Source organism: the organism of the source record quoted next, unplaced genomic scaffold (assembly GCF_019419815.1).
Source record: "Pyrus x bretschneideri cultivar Hongxiangsu unplaced genomic scaffold, Pyrus_bretschneideri_v1 Contig22, whole genome shotgun sequence".
NCBI lineage: Eukaryota > Viridiplantae > Streptophyta > Magnoliopsida > Rosales > Rosaceae > Pyrus > Pyrus x bretschneideri.
This window is the reverse complement of record NW_025999524.1, coordinates 1,877,225-1,902,036: the sequence shown is the minus strand read 5'-3', so window position 1 is coordinate 1,902,036 and position 24,812 is coordinate 1,877,225. Positions and strand designations below refer to the sequence as shown.

At 34.5% G+C, this 24,812-nt stretch overlaps 3 protein-coding genes and 1 long non-coding RNA gene across 4 annotated transcripts; 2 read left to right on the top strand and 2 right to left on the bottom strand.

The window, feature by feature from the left end:
- The first annotated feature begins 214 nt into the window (after nt 1-214).
- LOC125477774 (thioredoxin H2-like) lies at nt 215-2,137 on the top strand. The gene is made up of 3 exons (XM_048585224.1): nt 215-449; nt 930-1,052; nt 1,576-2,137. Exons 1-3 carry the CDS (start codon nt 318-320, stop codon nt 1,708-1,710), a joined length of 390 nt encoding a protein of 129 aa, XP_048441181.1. The 5' UTR covers nt 215-317; the 3' UTR covers nt 1,711-2,137.
- Nucleotides 2,138-2,733: 596 nt separating this feature from the next.
- Nucleotides 2,734-3,384, bottom strand: LOC125477859. The gene is made up of 2 exons (XR_007258741.1): nt 3,244-3,384; nt 2,734-2,929 (listed from the first exon to the last, which is right to left on the bottom strand). It is a non-coding gene; the product is annotated as an uncharacterized LOC125477859 (long non-coding RNA).
- Nucleotides 3,385-6,712: 3,328 nt separating this feature from the next.
- Nucleotides 6,713-8,431, top strand: LOC125477575 (thioredoxin H2-like). The gene is made up of 3 exons (XM_048584810.1): nt 6,713-6,937; nt 7,418-7,540; nt 8,032-8,431. The coding sequence occupies exons 1-3, from the start codon at nt 6,806-6,808 to the stop codon at nt 8,164-8,166; spliced, it is 390 nt and encodes a 129-aa protein (XP_048440767.1). The 5' UTR covers nt 6,713-6,805; the 3' UTR covers nt 8,167-8,431.
- A 492-nt stretch (nt 8,432-8,923) lies between these two features.
- Nucleotides 8,924-11,067, bottom strand: LOC103950886 (dnaJ homolog subfamily B member 4). The gene is made up of 2 exons (XM_009362136.3): nt 10,133-11,067; nt 8,924-9,588 (listed from the first exon to the last, which is right to left on the bottom strand). The coding sequence occupies exons 1-2, from the start codon at nt 10,579-10,581 to the stop codon at nt 9,138-9,140; spliced, it is 900 nt and encodes a 299-aa protein (XP_009360411.2). The 5' UTR covers nt 10,582-11,067; the 3' UTR covers nt 8,924-9,137.
- Nucleotides 11,068-24,812: the final 13,745 nt, after the last annotated feature.

Here is a 24,812-nt window from a genome sequence, read left to right as displayed (position 1 = left end):
ATCGTCCATGAATTCAAATATTAAATTTTATAGTCCTCAAATTAAATATCACTTTGCCCTCTATCGGTCCTTTTGGCCGTCAGTTTTTCTATCAAACTTACTACGATTGAAAAGCCAAACATGCACTAGGCAAAGGAATTCGATTCTTAAAGTTAATCATACAACTTTTGCCTCCATTGCCCTAAACCACTATATATAAACCCCTTCGGACCAACACCAAATATCCACGCCAAACGCAGTCGATTGGAACAAATTGCCTATAGTTTTGTTTTATCACCATCTCTCAGAGACACAAGAGAGTAGTAGAAGAAGAAGAAATGGGAGGCAACATGTCACACCTTCAAGACTCGGATGAATCTTCACATGGACACGAGTCTCGCATCGTGGCCTTGCATTCCAAGGGTCAATGGAACACCCACTTCGCTGCCTTCAAAGACAGCAATAAACTGGTAACTAACTATAATTAAACTCCTTAAAGAGTTTGTAGGCTTTATAATTCAGTTGATATTATTCTTACATTGAAAGTCTCGAGTTTAAATAGTCCCTCCCTACACTATTGTTTGTATAAAAGGAAAGTCATGGGGCTTGTTCAGAAATGCTTTTAAAATGGCTAGATTAGTTTTAGAGAAAATGTTTTTAGGTTCCAAAAGTACTTAAAGTGCTTAATTTATGTAAGAAACAATAGTTATGTGCTTATTCTAAGAAGAACTTTACGTGATTTTTCAGATTTACTTACATTTTTACAATGATTGATTTAAAAAATATTTTCACCAAAAAATAATTTTAACCATTTTAAAAGCACTTCTGAATGAGCTTATGTTAAGCTCCATATATGATAAATCTACTCTAATATACTCTACTCTTTTTTATTTTAATAAAGTTGCTAAATTGATTAATTATTTTGTTTGGATGGTGATGGTGATGAATAGATGGTGATTGATTTCACGGCTACATGGTGTGGACCTTGCAGAGCCATGGAGCCAATCTTGAGAGACTACGCTGATAAATTCACTGACGTTGAGTTCGTCCAGCTTGATGTCGACGAGCTACCGGTATATATATTTATGCATGAATACTTCTCCTTGTATTTTCCATAAATTTTACATATATTACAAAGAAAACTATTATTTAGACCTTAAAAACGTTATTATACAGTATACACTGATTAGTTGTGAAGTTAAATCATATTATTATGGCAAGTCCATTTTAGGGCTTAACCCACTCCTTTACCCCCTTGGTGTAGGTCTATCTTTTGTTCAAAAAAAAAAAAAAAATCATGTTGAAATATGCAATTAACACGTGACCAAATGTGACGTATAAATATCAGAAATGTTATCTTAGTTACCATGTGGCCATAGAATACATAGTTAATTAGTTACTCATCCTTAAATTTGATATCAATGGTGGAGAATAAATGAACATGTTTTTAATATTTTGATATCAATCTTTGATACTAATTTAAGGGTAAGTGACCATGAATTCTTGATCTAGGTGACGAAATGAAAATACAAATATATATATATATGTATGTATATGTATGGTATATAATTGGTAAATATGAATGGATGGATGCAGGATGTGGCAAGGGAGTTTGGGGTGCAGGCAATGCCTTCATTTGTATTCATGAAGAAAGGGGAGGTGGTGGATAAGATCGTGGGGGCTAGGAAAGATGAACTGCAGAAGAAGATTGAGAAACACAGGAGATCATAATTAATCGAAGGATTAATTAACTGATGCTGTGACTAAACTAAAGCTCGATTGGGAATATGATGATGTGACACCAACGCGTGAGAGTGGAAGAAATAAAGCGAAAAATAAATAATATAACAAGGTCGCAAGTAGTTTGGTTGAATTGGCTTTTTATGTTTTGTTAAAGTTTTGTTGGATTGAAAACCTCATAAATATTATCTCGAATGTACTTTTTGATATGAGAATTGTTATTGGAACTTTAAAAATCTTATTCTACACTCTAATCTTTCTATATTTAGAAAGAAAAATATACTTGTGAGGAGTGTAGAATAAGATTTTTGGAGTGCCAATAACACTTCCATTTAATATTTGTATTATTATAATAAAAACATTATCGTTTTGTTTAAAAAAGGTGCAGACTAAATAAGAGTGATTGTGTATTCTTTAATTTTCGTGATTGTTTTGTATGTTTGTATTTCTTAAGTGCTAATTCACTTTATTTTAAAAAAAATGTGAGCTATATGTATCATTAAAATTTAACGGATCACCTCGTATTGCTTGCTTTCGATTAATTAAACCTGTGTTGTGGAATTTTGCTGCACTACAATGAAATATTCTGCATAAAATTTAAGAAGTTTGAGCAGCGGCGAAAATTCCACTAGAATTGCAAATTAGTTAAACAATCGTGAGTAATTTGTTAAGTTTTCTCGAGATCTTCTGTGTATACATTAAGGACAACGTTATAAAACATTTGAAAATATTGTCAATAATTGAGTGACAAAAATATTTCTTTTTAAACCATTTTTAAAATATAAATAGAAAATTCCAACCTGGCGTAAAACTTAGCCATAACGTAGTTATGTCTTTTTGAACATTGGTATATCCTGTATGAATTTTAAAAACTTTGCGGTGTAGGAAAGTTTCATGAAAATATAACTTATGATAATTTTTTTATTTCACAAAACCGATTAAACATCGTGAGTAAAAATTCTTTTTGAAAAATGCAGGTTTTTAGTTTTCGCAATACCTTTAACACAAACATCAAAGAAAAGTGTTATAAGCCATTAGAAAATAATCTTACAATTTAGGGAGCTCCGTGAGCATTTCTTACATTTATGGATTCCAAACCTTCAAACTAGACTAGTATGCACAATCGCACCGTGGAAAGATTAAATATTTACATGACAATTAGAGTTAAAACGGATTTGGTTTTTATCCGAGGCATATGAATTCTCATAACCTTAGGTACCGTTTGGTACGTGGGACGGTACAGAACAGAGTGGGACAAGGCGTTCCGTCCCACATTTGGTACGCCTAAAACGGGTGGAACGAGCTGTTCCACGGGACAAGTTTTGGGTGAATTTTCGTTCCACCTCACCCCCTGGAACGACTCGTTCCACATCCGTGGAACACAAAATTATAACCTCTCCGTCTTCTTCTTCTTCCTCCTTGTTTCCATCCGAGGGCATCTTTGCTCCCGCTTCGTTCCGTTCCGTCCTGTCCCGTTCTGTCCCATTCCGTTCTGTCCCGTCCCGTCTACGTACCAAACGATACCTTAGGTATCACCTCCACCCAGCACTCTCCTCAGATCATCCTTCTGCTCTGCACTAAGCTTCGCCCGAAAGACGACGTCGAACTTGAGCCTTAGGTTTCCTTTCTTGGTCGGATCTTTAGAGATTGGCATTCCCTCATTAGGAACCACCTCCTCATGGCCAGGTTTGCTAATACTGTCTTTCACCGGGATCACCCTTCCGTCCAACGTTGTCAGATTGACGAACGCTCCGGCGAGAGCCTCGAGTAGAGAGAGTTTTTGAGTGATCATAAGATCATTCCTGTCACGCTTGAAAAGAGGGTGGGCTTCTCGTTAACGACGAAGATGAGATCAGCCACAGAGATGCCGGGTTCATGGTTGCCTTTCTCTGGGAATATATGTAGAATATTTCAAGAATATATATAATAGGCATATGTATATGCGTGCGTTTTGAGTTAGCAGAAAAGAGTTGGGTTCTTTGCCCAATAATTACATCTTTTCAAGAAAAACCATGCAGCTTTTCATTATGGCTAACAGACATACACATTGATTGGGTATCCAACCGCATGCCTTATAACATATATATATATATATATATATGACCTTTGGGTAGTAGGTGTTTTGTATCAAATATATTCATTGGACATACTATTGTAATGTGTTGTATCCTATGGTGAAATGACATACTCAAATAAAAAAATGTGTCAAACGGATGTAATTCTCTCTATATATATTGATGACATTAGTAGAAAAGGAATCATTTAGAAATTTGTTGTCTACACAATTCCCTTACTCTCTCTTCTCTCACCATTACATTCATACAATTTCTTTTTAGTTATTTCTAAGTGAATACAATTCGGTTTTGCTAATCGAATATGTCATACTTTGTTGTATCTTGGAAGTGACTTGCAAAGAACCCTTTAGCAAACTCATTCGAGTGGAGGCAAATAACATTTTAAGAAAACGATTCAAGTCGTACCTCAAAATCGTCAGTCGGATTATTCTCCATAATTCTACATTTACTCTAACAATATATGTGATCTTTGTACCCTTCTTCCAGCCATGCTTGATGTTTCTTCATTAGTCTTTGGCTTACTGCAAAAAAGTTGTTTCAACATTATTAGGGTAAAGAGGAAAAAAGAGTCTTTCAGCATCAAGTGCAAACTAATCCAAATTATGAAGGGAAAAATTTGAATTTGGGTACAATGACGGAAGTATATATGTTTTAGTCAATATAGTTACGCTCATGTCTGCAACATCTATAAATGTTAAGTTACCTTTTAAACTATAATATATATTCTAAGTTATTTTAATACGTGGGGAGTGAGAGATTCGAATTGAACTCGAAGATGTAGATATGTTGCCTTGATTAATTGGTTTAACATGCATCTGCTAACCTATAATTCTTTAGAAAACATGTTTTCGTATACCATTTTCAAGCCGCAGTTTGCCTATTCATTTCATTGGTGATTTATGCTCTATCTATCATGTGTGTGGTGGTGGGTTTATGTGTATTGCACGGGTGGGGGCAACTTGATCAAGGCAACAATTGGAACCACTGTAAAGTGCAAAAAAAGGAGATGCCTTTTCCCCTTTTACTAACCTCGGTTAATTTTTTGTATTAGATTCCACAGTATTTGGTAGCTCATGGGTTTCATTCACAGAATTGTAGTTCTGTGTAAATATCTTGTTTTGTAGCTCCCATGGCAAATGCTTCGAGGTATCTTATACTGTGAAATTTTTTGCCGTTAAATTTTAATTATTAATTTCAGCAATATTTCAAAATATTGCGCGCGTAGATACTAGAAAATTCCGATAACTAAGCTGACTTTTAGTTTTGGTTTTGGATGCTAATGGTGAATATATGCCATTCTCTTTGTTTTTTACGTCGTGGCAAAACTTGTCTATTGAGATTAACAACAGCCAACTGCTCTTTACACTCTAATTGGTGTAATTAGGGATCTCAGCATTTACCTTTAATTATAAAATGAAAAATGATTGAATTAATTAGATGCCAAATTCAGAAACAATACCCACTCACCAACTCTGTCATAGACTTTTAATTTCTTTTAATTTTATCTTTTTTTGGGTGTTTATTATGACTTAATTAACATCTTACATTCATCTGCTAAGAGCATATAGACAGAACTTGTCTGCTTGGCACATAGATAGAACTCGTCCTTAAAAACCGGATTGAAAGAGAAAGGCTGGCCAAGAGCTTTTAAACAACATTAGTATATATTATTATTTTGATATAGGGACAATCGAGTCCTAACATTATACCGTCGCGCTTCTGTACACAATAACTCTTAAAGTAATCGATTGATCATGTTAAAAATTGGCTTGTAAGGAAAGGGTGCGCATAACTCTTAAACTACTATAAGTCCTAACAACATCCATAAAGAAGAGAAAAAAACAATGCTATGTCTACCGCATTGTGGACGTATCAGTAAAACTAGTATTCGTCTCAGTTGAAAATATAATTCACAATATGATAATATGTTGCGAGTTATATGTGTAAATAGTAGTTTTTTGTCGCACATTTATGAAGTGTATACGTACTAGTTGTAACTTCTATATATACTCTACTTTGAAGATCAATGAGTATAAAATAAGGGAATTGTTATTAGCACTTCAAAAATCTCATTCTACACTCCAAACTTTCTATATTAGGAAAAAAAAATACACTTGTGAGAAGTGTATAATAAAATTTTTGAAGTGCCAATAATAATTTCCTAAAAGAAATTTCCAATTATTATTTGATACTTTTTGGTATTTACCATGTTCAATTCAACTTAGCTTTAGAATAGTTTGCTCTTAATGACCTGTGCACTTTAATGTTGTGCTCACTTTTTCTTAGTGTCGACTGTAAAGTCAGTGTTCGTGTTGTTGTGATTTCCTTTGTTAACAAAATCATGAATAGTGCCGTGCGTGAACATTGATTATGCTACCGTGTCATGAACAGTGATTTACTTTCTGCTTGACAGTGAACACCGCAGCTTTCGCCCTTTTGGCAAAGAAACCAAATCCCAAGTAAAATTCTTTTCTAGAGCTTCCACCTCAACATTCATGAATTAAACCCATTTTGGGTCAGACAAATCATCTTACATTTAACAAATATGTTATAAATACACTTTACTTACAGAAATATTCGTTGAGTTATGATTTTGAAAGCATTTTGTCCATGAATTCAAATATTAGTTGTAGTCCTGAAATTAAATTTTACTCAACCCTCTATCGGTCATTTTCATCATCAATTTTTCTAACAAATGTTGTACGAACGAAGAATCAAACATGCGCAAATGAATATGAGTTTATATAAAAGATAGTCCTTTTTTATGATTAATATCCCACCTAGATGCCTTAGAAAATTTCCAAATTAAATTCAACGATCCACATAGTAGAATGGTCGAACGAATCCGATTCTTAAAGTTCACCATACAACTTTCGCCCATCGCCCTAAACCACTATATAAACAGCTTCCCACCAACACCAAATATCCACAGCCGAGCGCAGTCGACTAGAAGAAACTGCTTATCATTTTGTTTTAGGCAAAGAGAGTAGTAGAAGAAGAAGAAAGAAGAAATGGGAGGCAACATGTCACACATTCCAGACTCGGATGAATCTTCACATGGACACGAGTCTCGCATCGTGGCCTTCCATTCCAAGGGTCAATGGAACACCCACTTCGCTGCCTTCAAAGACAGCGATAAACTGGTAACTATCATTAAGCTCCTTTTTGGAGCTTGTAGGTTTTGTAATTCAGTTGTTTAAGAGCATCTATTCTTACATTGAAAGTCTCGAGTTTGAATGCTCCCTCACTATACTATTGTTTGTGTAGAATGAAAGTTATAGAGCTCATTTGGAAGTGCTTTTAAAATGACTGAAAGCGACTTTAGAAAAAATATTTTTGAGTTCCAAAAGCATTTGAAGTATTTCTGCAAGAAGCACCAGTTATGTGCTTCTTCCAAAAAGAACATTGATTACTTTATAGAATTTACTTGCATTTTTATTAAGAATTGGTTTCAAAAATATTTTCACGAAAAGCAATTTCAACCATTTTATAAACACTTCTAAATGAGTTCATAATTAAGCTCCGTATATGATAAATCTACTATATTATACTTACTCTATTTATTTTAATGAAGTTGCTTAATTGATTAATTATTTTGTTTGGATGGTTATGGTGACGAACAGATGGTGATTGATTTCACGGCTACATGGTGTGGACCTTGTAGAGCCATGGAGCCAATCTTGAGAGACTACGCTGATAAATTCACCGACGTCGAGTTCGTGAAGCTTGATGTCGACGAGCTACCGGTATATATTTTATGCATGAATACTTCTCCTCATATTTTTCTTAAATTTTACATATATTAAAAATTAAAAAAAAAAAAAAAACAATTATTTACACCTCAAAAACGTTGTTACGCACTGATTCCTTGCAAAAGCATAAAGATGGAATTCGCATCCAGGAAAACATAATGTTCTTCTTGAAATATCAATAACATTATGTTGAAATTTGAATTTGACCCGTGACCGAACATGACATACAAATATCAGAAATGTGATCTTAGTTACCAAGTGGCGAAAGAATATATGGTCGCTCATGCTTGAATTTAATATCATTGGTGGAGAACAAATGAATGTGTTTTTAATATTTTGATATCAACCATTGATATTAATTTTAAAGATAAGTGACCATGAATCTTTGATTACTAGATGACCAAAAAGACGAGACTCGTACAGATATATATATATATATATATATATATGGTATATAATTGATAAAAATGAATGGATGGATGCAGGATGTAGCAAGGGAGTTTGGGGTGCAGGCAATGCCATCATTTGTATTCATGAAGAACGGGGTGGTGGTTGATAAGATCGTGGGGGCTAGGAAAGATGAACTGCAGAAGAAGATTGAGAAACATAGGAGATCATAATTAATCAAATGATTAATTAACTGATTATGTGAGTAAATTAAAGCTGGATCGGGAATACATTATGATGATGATGTGACACCAACGTGTGAGAGTGGAAGAAATAAAGTGAAAAAGGAAAAAATATAGTACCGCGGCAACTCGTTTATCTGAGTTGGTCTTTTATTTTTTTTTGGAATAAGGACGTCTTGTATGCTATTTCGAATGTCTTCTTTGATATTCGTATTAGTTCTTAAAATTATAATAAAACCGATATCATTTTGTCTAATATATATATTTTGACCAATACACACACACACACAATTGTGAGCTATATATCATTAAAATTTAATGAATCACTTTGTTTTGCTTTCTCTTGATTATATAAACGTATTTTGTGTAATTTCGCTGCACTATAACGAAAGTTAATTTCAGCAACAGCTAAAATTACACTAGAATTTTGCAAACTAGTTAACAATCGTGAGTACAATTTCTTGAATTTTCCCGAGATTTTTTGTGTATACATTAAGGACAATGTTATAATACATTTGGATATATTGTCATCAATCGAGTGACATAAGTATTTCTTTTTAAAGATGAATATGAAATTCTAACATGGCGTTAAACTTGGCCCTAATGTAGTTCAGTCTATTTGAACATCTATGATATATCCTGCACCAATTTTAAAAAATTTGTAGCGTAGCAAAAGTTTCACAAAACCGATTAAACATCATTGGTAAAACTCGTTTGAAAAATGCAATTTTTGAATTTTCGCAATATCTTAAACACGAACATCAAAGAAAAATGTTATAAGCCATTAGAAAATACTTACAATATTATGGAGCTCCATGAGCTTATCTTACATTTATGGATTCCAAACCTTCAAACCAGACTTCCTAGTATGCACAATTGCACCGTGGAAAGATTAAATGTTTACATGATAATTAGAGTTAATGGATTTGGTTTTTATCCTAGGCATATGAATTCTCATTACCTTAGGTAACACCCCCACCCAGCACTCTCCTCAGATCATCCTTCTGCTCTGCACTAAGCTTCGCCGGAAAGACGACGTCGAACTTGACCCTTAGGTTTCCTTTCTTGGTCGGATCTTTAGAGATTGGCATTCCCTCATTAGGAACCACCTCCTCATGGCCAGGTTTGATAATAATGTTCTTCACCGGGATCACGAGAACCCTTCCGTCCAACATTGTCAGATTGACGAACGCTCCGGTGAGAGCCTCAAGTAGAGAGAGTTTCTGAGTGACCATAAGATCATTCCCGTCACGCTTGAAAAGATGGTGGGGCTTCTCATCAACGACGAAAATGAGATCAGCCGGAGAAGAGCCGGGTTCTTGGTTGCCTTTCTCTGGGAATGTGATCTTTGTACCCTTCTTCCAGCCAGGCTTGATGTCTATCTTTAGGGTTTCCTCAATAGTCTTTGGCTTACTGCAACAAAGTGGTTGTTTGAACATTATTTGAACGAGTCTAAAACTTTTGGGAAACAAATTGTGTTTCGGTATTCGATAGTTGAAACTACTCTAATCTATAACTTACGACGACAAGGGGATCAAACGCAAATGACACGAAAGATGCCCTGCCTTGGTCAACTGGCATAACTCATGTCCTCTCAATTCGGACAAATTAAGAACACATCGTTTGGGCAATATCAAGTTCAGAAATCTAATCCAAAATCGATTCCTTTTCTAAATGTTTCCATTTAATTTCTGATTTAAGTGAAAGTCAAGATCACCTAACTAAAACGGCAGTTTGATGAAATTTTAACCGTATTAACAAAACTCCCCAGCTAATTATGCCTTAATCAAAGTCAACAAAACAAGTCAACAGACGCAATTAACAAAAACCATACGAACACATCATTTTCCATAAATCCTTAATCCCAATTAACAAAAAGAAAGAAACAGACTTTGCAGCAATTCCGACATTTTAAAAGAAACCCAACAATAAAAGAAGAGAGAAACAGAATGCTCACCCGAACTCATCAGGAACGGTTCTCGAAATCCTCATCTTCCTCCTCGCCCCTCTGTAAAGATCCTCCAAACTGCACGTCAACTTGCTCTCAATCGCCGCAACCTTCTTATTCTTCAAATTACCATTACGCCCTGCACCATTCACACTGCTCTTCTTGAACGCCCTGTCCCCGACGCCGCCAGATCCGCCGAAAAACTCGGCAAAAAGGTCTTCCGGGTCGCCGCAATTGAGCCCCTCCTCGCCGTAGATGTCGTAGATCTGGCGCCGCTGGGGGTCGCTGAGAACATCGTACGCCTGGCACACCTGCTTGAACTTGGCCTCCGCTTCCTCGTTATCGACTGGGTTCTTGTCGGGGTGCCACCTCATCGCCAGCTTCTTGTACGCCTTCTTCAGGTCCTCCTGCGTCGCGTTCCGGTTCACCCTCAGCACGTTGTAGAAATCCACACCCATGTGATTCCTCTGATCGAAATTATCTACGGCCCTGATTCGATATCTCTATGGAAGTCGGAGAGAAAAGCCGGTGGTGGAAAAGTGCTTATGAAGCAGAAAGCAAAGGTGGTTGGTGCGCGTTTCGTCAATGGAGTGGTGATGGGGGGATTGGAATTTGGAGCGAAGGACACAGCGGGGATTTAAATAACTAAAATCTCTGGCAACGTGCAGTGAGGTGGGAGCCAAGCAGACTAGGAGTATCTTCGTAGACTTTGATTTTTAAGATTCTTTTTATGTTTTATTTTTTAGTTTTTAAAGGAAATATATTTGTAGTTACGGTTGCACAGATTCTGGTCGGTCGTTGATGTTGGAAATCTTTGCACAGGTGTCGCAAATGTGTGTGTTTCTCCTGGTGACCTTTGAGTTCAGATTTAAGTGAACATCAACTAATGCTGAGGAATTGCTTGCTACGTCCTACCTCCTAGCAAATGTGAATAAAGTTGATTAAGTATGTATCGTATGGGTATGGTGGTATTTAGAGCAAGTCCACCGTGTGCTCCAGCCCGAGGGACAGCGTAGGAACAGGGCCATGTAACCCAAGTGATGAAGCTCAGTGTGTGCTGGCGAGCGAGCTCGAGCAGGCCTGAGGGAGAGGCCTAGCGATTTGTGTCGGCCCGAGCGCCTGAAGGGAATGTAACGTGGGCTAACGTCAACCATAATATAAAATTAATAAAAATTAAAAATATTAATAAAAAATAAAAATAAAAAATGAAAAACCAGTAGGCTTCGAACTCAACGGCTCTCGTAGGAGTTTGTCGCCGAGGCTGATGATACACCCACAAACAAATGGAACAGACTAAACCCAAGAGTTTCAACTCGAAACACATCAAAAACCAGAGAATAACTCAAACAATTGAAGTAGGGCAATAACCTCATCTGGGTTTGAGCAATGGAAGCTGGAAGCTCTGGGCTTTAATGGTGGATCACCCAAATGGTGCTTTGATGATGCATGCAAGGATATATTCGAGTTCCTCTCATCCAGGGCATTGAGATTTCAGAGTTTGTTAGTTTGATTTGCTTTGGTTTCGAAGAAGAGGAAGGATGAGAACTCTCGGATCTGTAGAAAGAGAATGAGAGAGATTAAAGAGGAAGAGAGGTTTCAGAAATGAGGGGGAAGGGTTGCGTTGGTAGAGAGAGAGAGAGAGAGAGAGAGAGAGAGAGAAGGAATAGGAAAAGGAAGAGTGTTCTGGAAAAAAATGAAAATAAAGAGTGGTTTGGAAAAAAAAATGAAAAGGAAGAGTGTTCTGGAAAAAAATGAAAAGAAAAAGAAGTAGGAAAAAGGAAAAAAATTAAAAGTTATTTTGTATTATTTTATAAAATAAAAAAAATATTAATAGTTTATTGTCAATTGCCAAGTCTATTTAGTATAGGAGTAGAGATACAAAAGACAGTTATTATTCACTGAGTGGATTAAATAATGGATAACCTAGGGGCCTAAGACACGGTAGAACTGCTTTTATAGTCGACTTTATGAGACCCGTCTTTCCAAAACTAGAACTAATAAAAATGTAATAAATAATAACGGGGCATATGCACCAGTATGGTGGTGGTTTTGGTTTTTGTTGTGGCGATTGTGGCATGGCGGTGATAATGATGGTGGGGTGAAGACGGAGTTGGCTTCTGTTTGGCGTTAAACCAGTTTTAATATCCTCTAATTCAATAGCACACTCTTTTATTTGGCGTTAAATGGTGCTAAATTATCACCAAAGAAGAAAGGACCAATAAAATCATAAGATTGAATTATTGAGCCCGAAAATGTTCTAATTAAAATAGCAGTTTCATCCATACTTAGACGACGACGACGACGACGAGGAGATGCGCAATCCCATCGAAGCACAGTTCATAATCAGCAACAAACGGTGGTTTCATCCCAACTTACAAGGATAATTAATCTAGATACTTGATATTATTCAAACCCTAGAGGGCCAGAGACTGCCCGCGGCGGCAGCAGCAGGATAGTTCAAATACTCGTCGCACCCTCCCTCCAGATTCGACTTCTCCCTGCAAACCCCAATTATATGTTAATTGATAACAAAATCTAGATTCCAAGGCTAATCAAAATCACTCACTAAACGAAAGCAACAAATTAACGAAAATGTTTCATGGACACACAGGCACTAAACAAAATTAAGATACAAAGTGTTGTTAGTTATACTTACAGGCATCAAGTCCAATACATATCCAACTGCAATCAACAAATTCGAAATTATCAATAGATGCGAATCTGTCAAATAGTTTTTCCAAGTAATTCAATTAGGAGCGAAGTGAGGATGTTGACTAACTAAATTACCTTGTCCTAACCTTCATCCTTTTGATTTGGCTGGTTCTTGATTGCCAATATCAATGTTTTAGATTTGTTGTCTGAAAAAGAAAGGGCAGCGGACTATAAATTGGCATGTTAATTGGAAATTGAGGAGCTTGATGCAACTAAACAAATCCGTCTACATTACTCCTACAAAATTGTAATGTTAATGATTGCTACAAAGTAAATTGTTCGAAAACATCTATCACTTCGACAGCATCTATCACTTTTAATTTTGGGCCAACATACTTGAATAGAAAGGCATTTTCAAAGTCATTGTTAAATGAAAATGTTCTTTCCAAAATGCTTAGCTTTTATGAAGGTAATCCCAGTAAGATCCATGGGTTTGATTCACTTTAGTTTTTATAATTCTTATTTGTTCTCATTTCCTCATGTCCATGCAGTACAGTGCACCTTTCTGAAGGCTCCATGGACGACTACCTTCATTACATATTCAAGGGTCCACTTTGGCATCATCCAGAGTAGGCACAACGCTACATAATAATCCCTTGATTGGTACTCAGCTCTCAGTTTCCAAGCCAACCCCCTTCGATGCTGATACTCGCGTTTGCGGCGTGATGGCTTGGTCTCTAAGCGTGAGAAGTCAATGACTCATTTGCAAGAAGATATGCAACAACTGAGAAGATGCAGTTCTGGCACCGAATCCCTAGGTTTTGGGATGAAATGGAATGGAGATTATACTGAAGAAGATTGTAAGTCAAGCCTAATCTGTAAATACATTAGCAATTTTAGTGACTGGTATGAGCTCACCCTAAATATAAGAAGACATACTGAAATAATGATAAGAATATGGTAATTTACAAATGATTAGGACTGTGTGAATGTTAGTTTAAAATGAAGTTTCTGTGTTAGAATTAAATTTTTATAGGTGTCATGAAATTTTTATACCAGTTTTTTTTTTTTTTTAATTTATTATTATTTATTATTTTTTTTTTTTTGGGAATTGTTATTAGCACTCAAAAAATCTCATTCTACATTCCAAACTTTCTATATTAGGAAAGAAAAATACACTTACGAGGAGTGTAGAACAAGATTTTTGGAGTACCAATAATACTTTCTTTTTTTATGGGAATCAAGTATGGGTGGTTTTTTGTTTTTGAAATTTGAAGGGGGAACATGAATTACAAGAAGAAGAGGAAGACTAAGCGTCAATCATGGCCTTCTCTTCCTGCCTCATCCAAATCCAGACATGGTAATTACTTGATTCTCATTTCTCATTCATCTCCTTTTGTTGTTTTTTTTTTGTTTGTCTTTCGAGAGTGAAGTTTCCCTTATTTTAACACTTAAAATATTTATGATCCATTTGATATTCCCACAACAATGTGCAGGCGTGACTTACACCGTGAGGTTTTTTATTAATTTGTGCTTCTTTTTTCTTCAAATTTTTTGTTCGATTTTTGCTCATTTATCGGCGACACTCTAATTCTTGGATTAAAACTTCAATTTAAGTTTTGATTCAGAAATAATTTTCCTGCTCCAAATAGGTTAAATTTTAGTTCAAAATTATTAAAAAATTAATTTAGACTTTTTTTTAAATAATTTTAAAAAAAAATTATGTACACTATCTAAACTTAATTTTATAGACGTTTTAATCTAAAAATATTTAGAATCCGATAAATATTGAAAAATCATCAAACCTGACACTTATTAACTACATAAAATTAATTAGTAAATCATAATTACTAATTACTAAACCATAACCTTTAGCTCTAGCAAATATTTTATGCGGGAATTAACGAAAATGTTCACTTGATGTGATTTTATCCTTTATTAAGCCCCGAAACTATTTCTCGTTAATTTTTTGAAGTTGAAAAATAGAAAGGAAAAAGAAAAAAAAACTAACTGTGGGGTCTCGCAAAGAGATATGTAGGTGTCCAAAATCTTGGGAATGTGCTAAATTAATTTTAAGAAACATACGGTGCGAGTAAAATAACTATAACTTTGGCTTATAAGTTTATAACGAATATTGTAAAAGTTCTCAACATCGATTAGAGAACTATGGGTTGTAGATCACAGTTTTTGTGAAAATTTGAAATTTTTAGCTTTAGGAAATATTTGCGTCGGAGTTAAAGAAAATATTGGAAGACCTTTGGACGTGATACCGTTTATTAGGTCCTAAAACTATTTTTTTATTGATTTTTTCAAGTTGAAAATATGAGAGTATCTTTAAATTTAGGTTTTAAATCATTAATTTCAAGTGTTTAAATATTAATTATAATAGATTTAGCATGGGATAATATATTTTGAAGAACATGAAATTTCAAGTGCTAGCGATTGTAACTGAGTGCAATCGCTAGCACGATGGCAACTCCCTTCAAGGAGGATCGGGATCAAAGTATCGATCGTAACATTTCCCCCCCCCCCCCCCCCCGCCTTTTTCTTTTTCTTTTTCCATTGAATTTCTTCTTCTTAGTGCGTTACTTTTGTGACATCCCACATTGCCCAGGGGAGTGATCCTTAAATGTATATTCCCATCCCTACCTAGCATGAGGCCTTTTGGGAGCTCACTGGCTTTGGGTTCCATCGGAACTTCGAAGTTAAGCGAGAAGGGGGCTAGATGCGTGACCCATCAGGAAGTTCTCGTGTGAGTTCCCAAAAACAAAACCGTGAGGGCGTGGTTGGGGCCCAAAGTGGACAATATCGTGCTACGGTGGTGGAGTCGAGCCCGGGTTGTGGTGGGGGCCCGGGTCGGGATGTGACAACTTTATTTAGATTCAAATACCTTTTATATTTGTATCCTTATTTTCATATTTTTTGACATGGATTATAAGAAAATTTTCACCAAAAATACATTTTGTAGAACATCAATATGATAGTTTCGTGTTGTGGTATGGGCAAGACGAAAATTTAACAAAAATAAAAAAAAATAAAAGGAAAACTAATGAAAATGGCTTGAAAACTTTGAGTTTTAATGATAAAGACAAAATAAAGGGTAAAGTGAATAGTACCATGATTGATTTTTTAGTGTAAAAATCTGGTTTTTCGTTAAAGTGAACAGTACCGCGGACTTTTCGTTAAAACTCCCAAAAATAAAACTTTAAATAAATAAAATTAAAAGTTTAGACGTAGTCCAAACGTATGCCCACTAGAAAGTTCAAGCCACATTAGAAGCAGTGAAGGCCCATGAGGTTTAGTGTTTAGGGGCGTGTTAATTTTATAGATGTTTTAATCTAAAAATATTTAGATTCCGATAAATATTGAAAAATCACTAAACCTGACACTTATTAACTACATAAAATTAATTAGTAAATTATTAAACCATAACCTTTAGCTGTAGCAAATATTTTACGCGGGAATTAACGAAAATGTTCACTTGATGTGATTTTATCCTTTATTAAGCCCATAAACTATTTCTCATTAATTTTTTGAAGTTGAAAAATAGAAAGGAAAAAAAAAAAAACTAACAGTGGGGTCTCCCAAAGAGATTTGTAGGTGTCCAAAATCTTGGGAATGTGCTAAATTAATTTTAGGAAACATGTGGTGCGAGTAAAATAACTATAACTTTGGCTTATAAGTTTATAACGGAGATTGTAAAAGTTCTCAACATCGATTAGAGAACTATGGGTTGTAAATCACAGTTTTTGTGAAAATTTGAAATTTTTAGCTTTATGAAATATTTGCGTCGGAGTTAAAGAAAATATTGGAAGACCTTTGGACGTGATAACGTTTATTAGGTCCCAAAACTATTTTTTTTATTGATTTTTTCAAGTTGAAAATATGAGAGTATCTTTAAATTTAGGTTTTAAATCATTAATTTCAAGTGTTTAAATATTAATTATAATAGATTTAGCATGGGATAATATATTTTGAATAACATGAATATGATAATTTCTAGTTATGGTAAGATAAATAAAATGAAATAAAATAAATAAAAAGAAAAAAATTGAAAATAAGGGGATCGGTATGGAGATAGCGACTTTAAATCATTAACATTGCTAAAATGGTAGCGATTGTAAGCCAACACAATCGCTAGAACTATAGCAACTCCTTTCATGGAGAATCGGGAACAAAGTATCGATCGTAACATTTTTCCCCCCACCTTTTTCTTTTTCTTTTTCCATTGAATTTCTTTTTCTTTTCCCATTGAATTTATTTTTCTTAGTGCGTTACTTTATTTAGATTCAAATACCTTTTATATTTGTATCCTTATTTTCAAATTTTTTTTGACATGGATTAGAAGAAAATTTTCACCAAAAATACATTTTGTAGAACATCAAGATGATAGTTTTGTGTTGTGGTATGGGCAAAACGAAAATTTAACAAAAATAAAAAAAAAATAACATTTTTCCCCCTGCCTTTTTCTTTTTCTTTTTCTTTTTCCATTGAATTTCTTTTTTTTAGTGCGTTACTTTATTTAGATTCAAATACCTTTTATATTTGTATCCTTATTTTCAAATTTTTTTTGACATGGATTAGAAGAAAATTTTCACCAAAAATACATTTTGTAGAACATCAAGATGAGTTTTGTGTTGTGGTATGGGCAAGACGAAAATTTAACAAAAAAAAAAAAAAAAAAGAGGAAAACTAATGAAAATGGCTTAAAAACTTTGAGTTTTAATGATAAAGACAAAATAAAGGGTAAAGTGAATAGTACCATGATTGATTTTTTAATGTAAAAATGTGATTTTTCGTTAAAGTGAACAGTACCGCGAACTTTTCGTTAAAACTCCCAAAAAATAAAAATTTAAATAAATAAAATTAATGGTTTAGACGTAGTCCAAACTCACGCCTAAGTCCAAACACATGCCCACTAAAAAGTTCAAGCTGCAGTAGAAGCAATCAAGGCCCATGAGGTTTAGTGTTTAGAGGCATGTGAATAATAACACCCTAAGTTCAAGTGTTTAGGGGCGTGTTAATTTTATAGATGTTTTAATCTAAAAATATTTATATTCCGATAAATATTGAAAAATCACTAAACCTAACACTTATTAACTACATAAAATTAATTAGTAAATCATAATTACTAATTATTAAACCATAACCTTTAGCTCTAGCAAATATTTTATGTGGGAATTAACGAAAATGTCCCTTGATGTGATTTTATCCTTTATTAAGCCCCGAAACTATTTCTCGTTAATTTTTTGAAGTTGAAAAATAGAAAGGAAAAAAAAAAAAACTAATAGTGGGGTCTCCCAAAGAGATTTGTAGGTGTCCAAAATCTTGGGAATGTGCTCAATTAATTTTAGGAAACATGTGGTGCGAGTAAAATGACTATAACTTTGGCTTATAAGTTTATAACGAATATTGTAAAAGTTCTCAACATCGATTAGAGAACTATGGGTTGTAAATCACAGTTTTTGTGAAAATTTGAAATTTTTAGCTTTAGAAAGTATTTGCATCGGAGTTAAAGAAAATATTGGAAGACCTTTGGATGTGATACTGTTTATTAGGTCCTGAAACTATTTTTTTATTGATTTTTTCAAGTTGAAATTATGAGAGTATCTTTAAATTTAGGTTTTAAATCATTAATTTCAAGTGTTTAAATATTAATTATAATAGATTTAGCATGGGATAATATATTTTGAAGACATGAATATGATAATTTGTAGTTATGGTAAGATAAATAAAATAAAATAAAATAAATAAAAAGAAAAAAATTGAAAAGAGGGGGATCGGTACGAAGATAGCGACTGTAATTGAGTACAATTGCTAGTGTTATAGCGATTGTAATTCGATACAATCGCTAGTACTATAGCAACTCTCTTCAGGAAGGATCAGGATCAAAGTATCGATCATAACATTTTTCCCCCACCTTTTTCTTTTTCTTTTTCCATTGAATTTCTTTTTCTTAGTGTGTTACTTTATTTAGATTCAAATACCTTTTATATTTGTATCCTTATTTTCAAATTTTTTTTGACATGGATTAGAAGAAAATTTTCACCAAAAATACATTTTGTAGAACATCAAGATGATAGTTTTGTGTTGTGGTATGGGCAAGACGAAAATTTAACAAAAATAAAAAAAAATAAGAGGAAAACTAATGAAAATGGCTTAAAAACTTTGAGTTTTAAATTGGCTAAATGTGTTGCATATCAATTGGTCCTGCTATATACCTGTATATTTGTCTAATCTGTCTTTTTTTAGTTGTAAGCAATGTGTTGCTATTGTATTAAAATAGTACGTATCTGCTATTTGGATAATATGTAATAGAACTAAATTATGTTAAAAATCTGGGTTGACAACACTATCCAAAGATCTTACCTTAAATGTCTCAAAGTCACTTCAATTATTTACCCTACTCAACTTAAATTTAGTTCCCTTTTTTTCTCAAAATTGTTTTATGGCATGATTGTTTGATCCTTTATTGAATAGTTGATAAGAAATGGTACTTAAAACGTGACTCAAATTTGTTTTATGGCATGATTGGTTGGTCATTTAGGGTGTGTTTGTTTGGGCTCACTAGCTCTCATTGGATTGGACTAATTGTTAGTGTAATCTTGTGTCTGTTTGACAGAAGGATTATGTTTAATGGGATTAAGTCGAACTCACTCCGACTAACCCCTTCCTTAGAAGTTCTTAGCGAGACAGTTGCTCGCTCATCCTGTTCGTGCTCGTTCTACTCCCTCATCCTCGTCCTGCTCCCTCATCCTTGTTCTCGTCTGGTAAATTCTGAATTTGACGATCAATTTCTTCAATTTTGTTTTGTTGATCGTAATTATTATTGGGTTTTGATCTATTTCGTTGTTTTTGTGATTGAAATCTCTGGAAATTTGAATTTCTAGCACAAAAATTGGGTGCGTTTTTGTGGGTTTGTGTTATGTGATTGGGTGCGTTTGTGTTCTGTGATTGAGTGAGTTTTTGAATTGATTACTACCCAATTTATCTGCTATTTTTCCTTCTATGAACTAATTGCTAAGTTTTTGTAAGTTGATTGCAATTTTTTCTTCGTTCCCTGCTTATTGTTGTTATTGTGGTTTAATCTTATCCAAAATTGTCCGATTTGGTTACATAAAAATCACCATTTTATGGACTTTTAACAATCTTCTAAGCATGCAAAAGCACATCTTTCTGATCTCTAACCCATATAGCCTTTTTTGTATAGATATTGTTCTGGGCTTCTTAAGACCAACTCCAACAATAGACTAAATGCCAAATTTCCCCCCTATTTCCCCCCAAAACCTACTCCAACCCAAGCCAAATCTTTGGGCTAAAAGCCAAATGCCAAAGCTGGGCCAAATACCCCCCATGCAAGTGGACTCGCTAGAACTTAGGCCACTCTCAGCCCACCCACACGCGTATGCGCCCCACGCACTAAGCCTGCAATGCTTTCCCGACAGAGGTGGGCCTCACAGTCAGCTGGTTGTCGGCCAACATCATCATCCCAACGGCTATAATTGACATCCAATGGCTAGGGTTTAAGGACCATTTCAATTTTTTTTTTTTTTAAGAATATGTTATTTTAAAATACATTGAATCGAACAGCTGAGATCGAATATAATCAAATCTAACAGTAAAAAAAAAAGATCTAACGGTCCAAATTTAAATCCAACGGCTAAAATAATTAAAAAAAATTATTTAACTCAAAATTCACCCAAAAACTCTATAAATACCTATGTATTTGTTCAAACATCCACACAAAACTCAATTTTCTCCTACAATTCTTCCAATTTATCTTTCTACCATTTCTTTCCATGTCCAAATTGTTCAACATGGCAAGAGAGCATATTAGAGGTCGTAATTAGACCTGTGAGGAAGATGTTGCTTTATGCTTGACATAGGTTTCTATTAATCTAGATGCCTTCAATAATTATTGTACTTATTATTCCACACTTTGATGTACTTATTATCCACACTTTAATGTACTTATTATTCCACACTTTGATATAGAAAATTTGGTGTTGAACGGTTGGTGAATTGAAAGTTAGCCCAGGTTTGAAAGATTGATGAAAGTTGAAGGATTGCTTTGTGGAAAATTTAGTGATTTTTCAATATTTATCAGAATTTAAATATTTTTAAATTAAAATGTTCATAAAATTAATTTACGATAGTTTACATATTTATTTTTTTTAATTTAATTTAAGAAAAAAATAAGCATAAGTTCATTTTTTAATAATTCCGGGCTAAGTATGTATCGTATGGGTATGGCTGTTAATATTTGACAAGAGTACTCTGGGTTTTGTTGGCTGAAATGTGCTTTAAAATCATAGTTTATGACTTTGGTATCGAGCCTTGACCCCCTTGTTGCTAGGTAAAATATTTGATTAACCAGACTGAAGTTACCATCTTATCATCCTAATTTCAAGTGCCTCTACTGTTCTAGTTGTAAACTCAAACTTATGGTGATATTGGATTGCATCCTTAACCTTTATCAGCCTTGAGGTCATATGAAAAGCTATATGCTTTGTGACTTCCACTCATCTTGCATCCCCTTCCCACTTATCTTGACTTCTACATGTCATCTCTTGATTTTCTATCTTTTACATTACAAAATCAGTCAACTACACAGGTTTATACGGTTTAAAGCTGGGTGATGGTAATACATAAACCTGAGGTATTCGTCTAAATTTACAAATGAATTACAAGAAGAAAGATAGCTTTTCTCAACTACAATATAATAACAACTAATGTTCTCCGTCATCCACACAGGTTTACATAAATGTCATCTTGCATTTATGTAAACCTATAGACCTGAGGTTTATTTTTATTTTTGAATGATTTGTATTTTGTTTCTTGGTGCATTGATATTCATAAGATGAGGATGCTGATTATTTTTCTTGTTTATTTCTTACTCTTCAGCTGCCATTTGATTTCATTGAAGCTTATAGTTTATCACTTTGGATCAGTTCTATCATCTTAATTGTGCTATCTCCTTTTGATAGTAGTACGGAGAGATTGATAACCTCTTTTGCTTTTGCAAGCAAGGATTGAAGACTGCAATTTCGGGGCAGTGTTATAGAACAATTTCAGAGATGCTCCTAAGTACTGATAACCAAACCGAAGGCTGTGGCTGACTAGCAACTACAATCTCACCCATTTTACCTTAGCTGGCTTAGTGTCATCCTAAATACATCACTATTACAATTTACAAAGTTGATTTCAATGAAGACTAACAATTGGGGACATCTTCGAGTGAGTAATTTGGTTTTTGTATTTTTCTTGAGTCTCACTCTCATCCAATATTATTAACTTTAATAATATCTTTAATAAAAAAGTAATTAAAATAGAACAATAATGTAGTCATAGTCTGAGCAAACACTAAACTAGCGACAGTACTGTTTTCATTATCCTACTTCTTGGTCCGACACTGCACCAAACGCTTCACTAAGCTAGTCCAGCTTAGTCCCTGAAGCAAGTCCAGACCAAGACAGTCCGGTGTAACAAACGCACCCTTAGGTTGTTGGTTCAACGTTGACGAGATCTATGGCATCGAGAAGTATTTGGTGGTCGAGTGGACGATCCTATTAGCGTAAAGTAACGATTTCCAAAATTTTTTGTAATGTTTTTTCAATGGTGTCAAAGAGCTAAAATTGAAAGATGGTTCTTTTTTAGTTATGTTTTTGTTTTTGTTTTTGGATTGCTCTTCTGGTTGAAAAAGGATGAACATTCTTTGTTATTTTCTCACTCATTTCATTATCTTCTACAAAATCTCATACTCGTGAATATTGTCATCAAGGCGGATAGCATGAACATGTTAATGCATTTTCCTCTGCCAGTTTATCAATTTGAATTCCACTTTATTTGTGGTTTGTTAATTGAAATATGTACCGTGAAATTCATTATTTTGAGTATGTTCTTACTTGAAATTTGTAAGCTTTTGATTATCTTTTGGACAAAGGTAATTCATAACCAACAAAACACATAATATACAACATAAAACAGAAGCCCAATACAAATAAAGCACAAAACTAAAATATGGACCTCAAAACAAAAACCCAACCCAAAGGTTGAGCCCAAAACAAAAACACAGAAACCAAAAAAAACTTGTCATTGGGGGCGATCTGCTCCGATTAATCAATGTCCAAAAGAAACTTGGGATTGTTAGCCACTCTGAATTCAAGAATGAGCTAATGCACTTTAGGAACATGCTTCGCGAACTAATCAGTACTTGGAACACTTACTGGCGGAGCGGGATGCTTTTCTGAATTACTTTGATCATTGCAACTACAATATTCCGTAAGAGTTGCTTATGAATTCTCTGCATTTTATTTTTTTTTAGTATTAAATAGTATTCTAATAAATGTGCTAGCTAGTTTTTAACTTCTGATATGGAACATTATATGTGTTATGCTTTCATAGGGAAACTGAAATCTATCTATTAATTGAGATGATTTTTCAGTGTACCATTCTATCCGCTTTTGAAGATTGCAAGAGAGAGAATGAATTTCATTAGCTATGTTAAGGCTGAACATAATAAATGGTGGACTTTTGAGAAATGTCGGAATGAATATTCTGCTTATATGGGTGGAATGAGAATTGGTAAAAACCTGACCAGGATATTTGCAGCTGATCTACAACTTTTCAGGTTATACAAGAGCTTCAAAATCTCTCTTACTCTTCTTGAGCAATGTGGCCCAGCACGCACTATGATGAACATGGTGTTAGCATTTAAAAGGTTAACTTAAGACGTTCGGACTCATTTTCCTGGTTTTGTTGAAACGTTACATGAAAAGTGCTACAAGGATGTGTATTGACCTCGACAATTCCAAAAACAAACTCCTGATAGTCTAATTTAATTCATCATTGCTCTACTTTACCAGGGTTTAGCCTAAACCCTAAACTTTACCAGCACACCAGTGAAGCAATGGTTTTCACATCCCTATAGCACCTTTCATGTAACCTTTCAACAAAGCCAGGAAAATAAGTTTGAACGACTTGGTCAACCTTTTCAATGCTAACACGATGTTCATCATAGTGCTGGGTCACGTTCCTCAAGAAGCGTAAGAGAGATTATGAAGTTCTTGTATAACATGAATAGTTGTAGATCAGCTGCAAATATCCTGGCCAGGTTTCCCAATTCTTATTCCACCCCACGTAAGCAGAATATTCATTCTGCCAATTCCCAAAAGTCCACTAGTTATTATGTTCAGCCTTAACATGGCTAATGAAGTTCATTCTTTCTCTTGCAGTCTTCAAAAGCGGATAGCCGAGCAATATTTCAATGTATACCGGTACCCTGAAAAATCATCTCAATTAATAGATAGATTTCAATTTCCCTATGAAAGTATAACGCATATAATGTTTCATATCAAAGGTTTGAAAGTAGCTAGCACATTTATTAGAATACTATTTAATACTCAAAAAATTGAAATGGAGAGAATTCATAAACAACTCTTACGGAATATTGTCGTTGCAATGATCAAAGTAATTCAGAAATGCATCCCTCTCCGACCTGCAAGTATTCGAAGTACTCATTAGTTTCCTAAAGTGCATGAGCTCCTTCGTGAATTCAGAGTAGCTAATAATGTTTCCTTTGGACATTGATTATTCGAAGCCGATCGCCAGTGACATAGTTCGCCAGCCCTTCGTGAACGTAATTTGCCAAAAAGAGAAAACAAATAACCCTCAGTAAGTTCCTGCACAGAATCGTAAGCAACTACAAATATTGAAAGAAAAAGGTAAAAAAAAAAACAAACAGAAACCTACGAAATATTTGTGCGCCAAAGAGGCACAAAGAGTCGGGTCCCATCATTAAAATTTCTTCGACGGGCATCATAATTTTGGTCTGCTTGCACTTGTTCAAACCAGTTGTTCAGGTGACGACAATGACTTCTTGAGATTATGTGTGTTTCTGGTAAAGACAACCATTATAGATGATAAAAATGAGAGACTTGAAGGAAACTTACGGCGTGAAGCTGCAGTAAATACCAAAAGGACCCAATTCATTGGTGTCCACAATTGAATGCACGGTCTTGATCATGGGACATCCCTC

Excerpts from the sequence above, each read along its gene's own strand:
- LOC125477774 (XM_048585224.1), top strand. The coding sequence starts at position 318 with ATGGGAGGCAACATGTCACACCTTCAAGACTCGGATGAATCTTCACAT. Across the intron at positions 450-929 it reads TCAAAGACAGCAATAAACTG|ATGGTGATTGATTTCACGGC; the intron begins GTAACTAACTAT and ends GGTGATGAATAG. Across the intron at positions 1,053-1,575 it reads TTGATGTCGACGAGCTACCG|GATGTGGCAAGGGAGTTTGG; the intron begins GTATATATATTT and ends GGATGGATGCAG.
- LOC125477575 (XM_048584810.1), top strand. The coding sequence starts at position 6,806 with ATGGGAGGCAACATGTCACACATTCCAGACTCGGATGAATCTTCACAT. Across the intron at positions 6,938-7,417 it reads TCAAAGACAGCGATAAACTG|ATGGTGATTGATTTCACGGC; the intron begins GTAACTATCATT and ends GGTGACGAACAG. Across the intron at positions 7,541-8,031 it reads TTGATGTCGACGAGCTACCG|GATGTAGCAAGGGAGTTTGG; the intron begins GTATATATTTTA and ends GGATGGATGCAG.
- LOC103950886 (XM_009362136.3), bottom strand. The coding sequence starts at position 10,581 with ATGGGTGTGGATTTCTACAACGTGCTGAGGGTGAACCGGAACGCGACG. Across the intron at positions 9,589-10,132 it reads ACCGTTCCTGATGAGTTCGG|TAAGCCAAAGACTATTGAGG; the intron begins GTGAGCATTCTG and ends ACTTTGTTGCAG.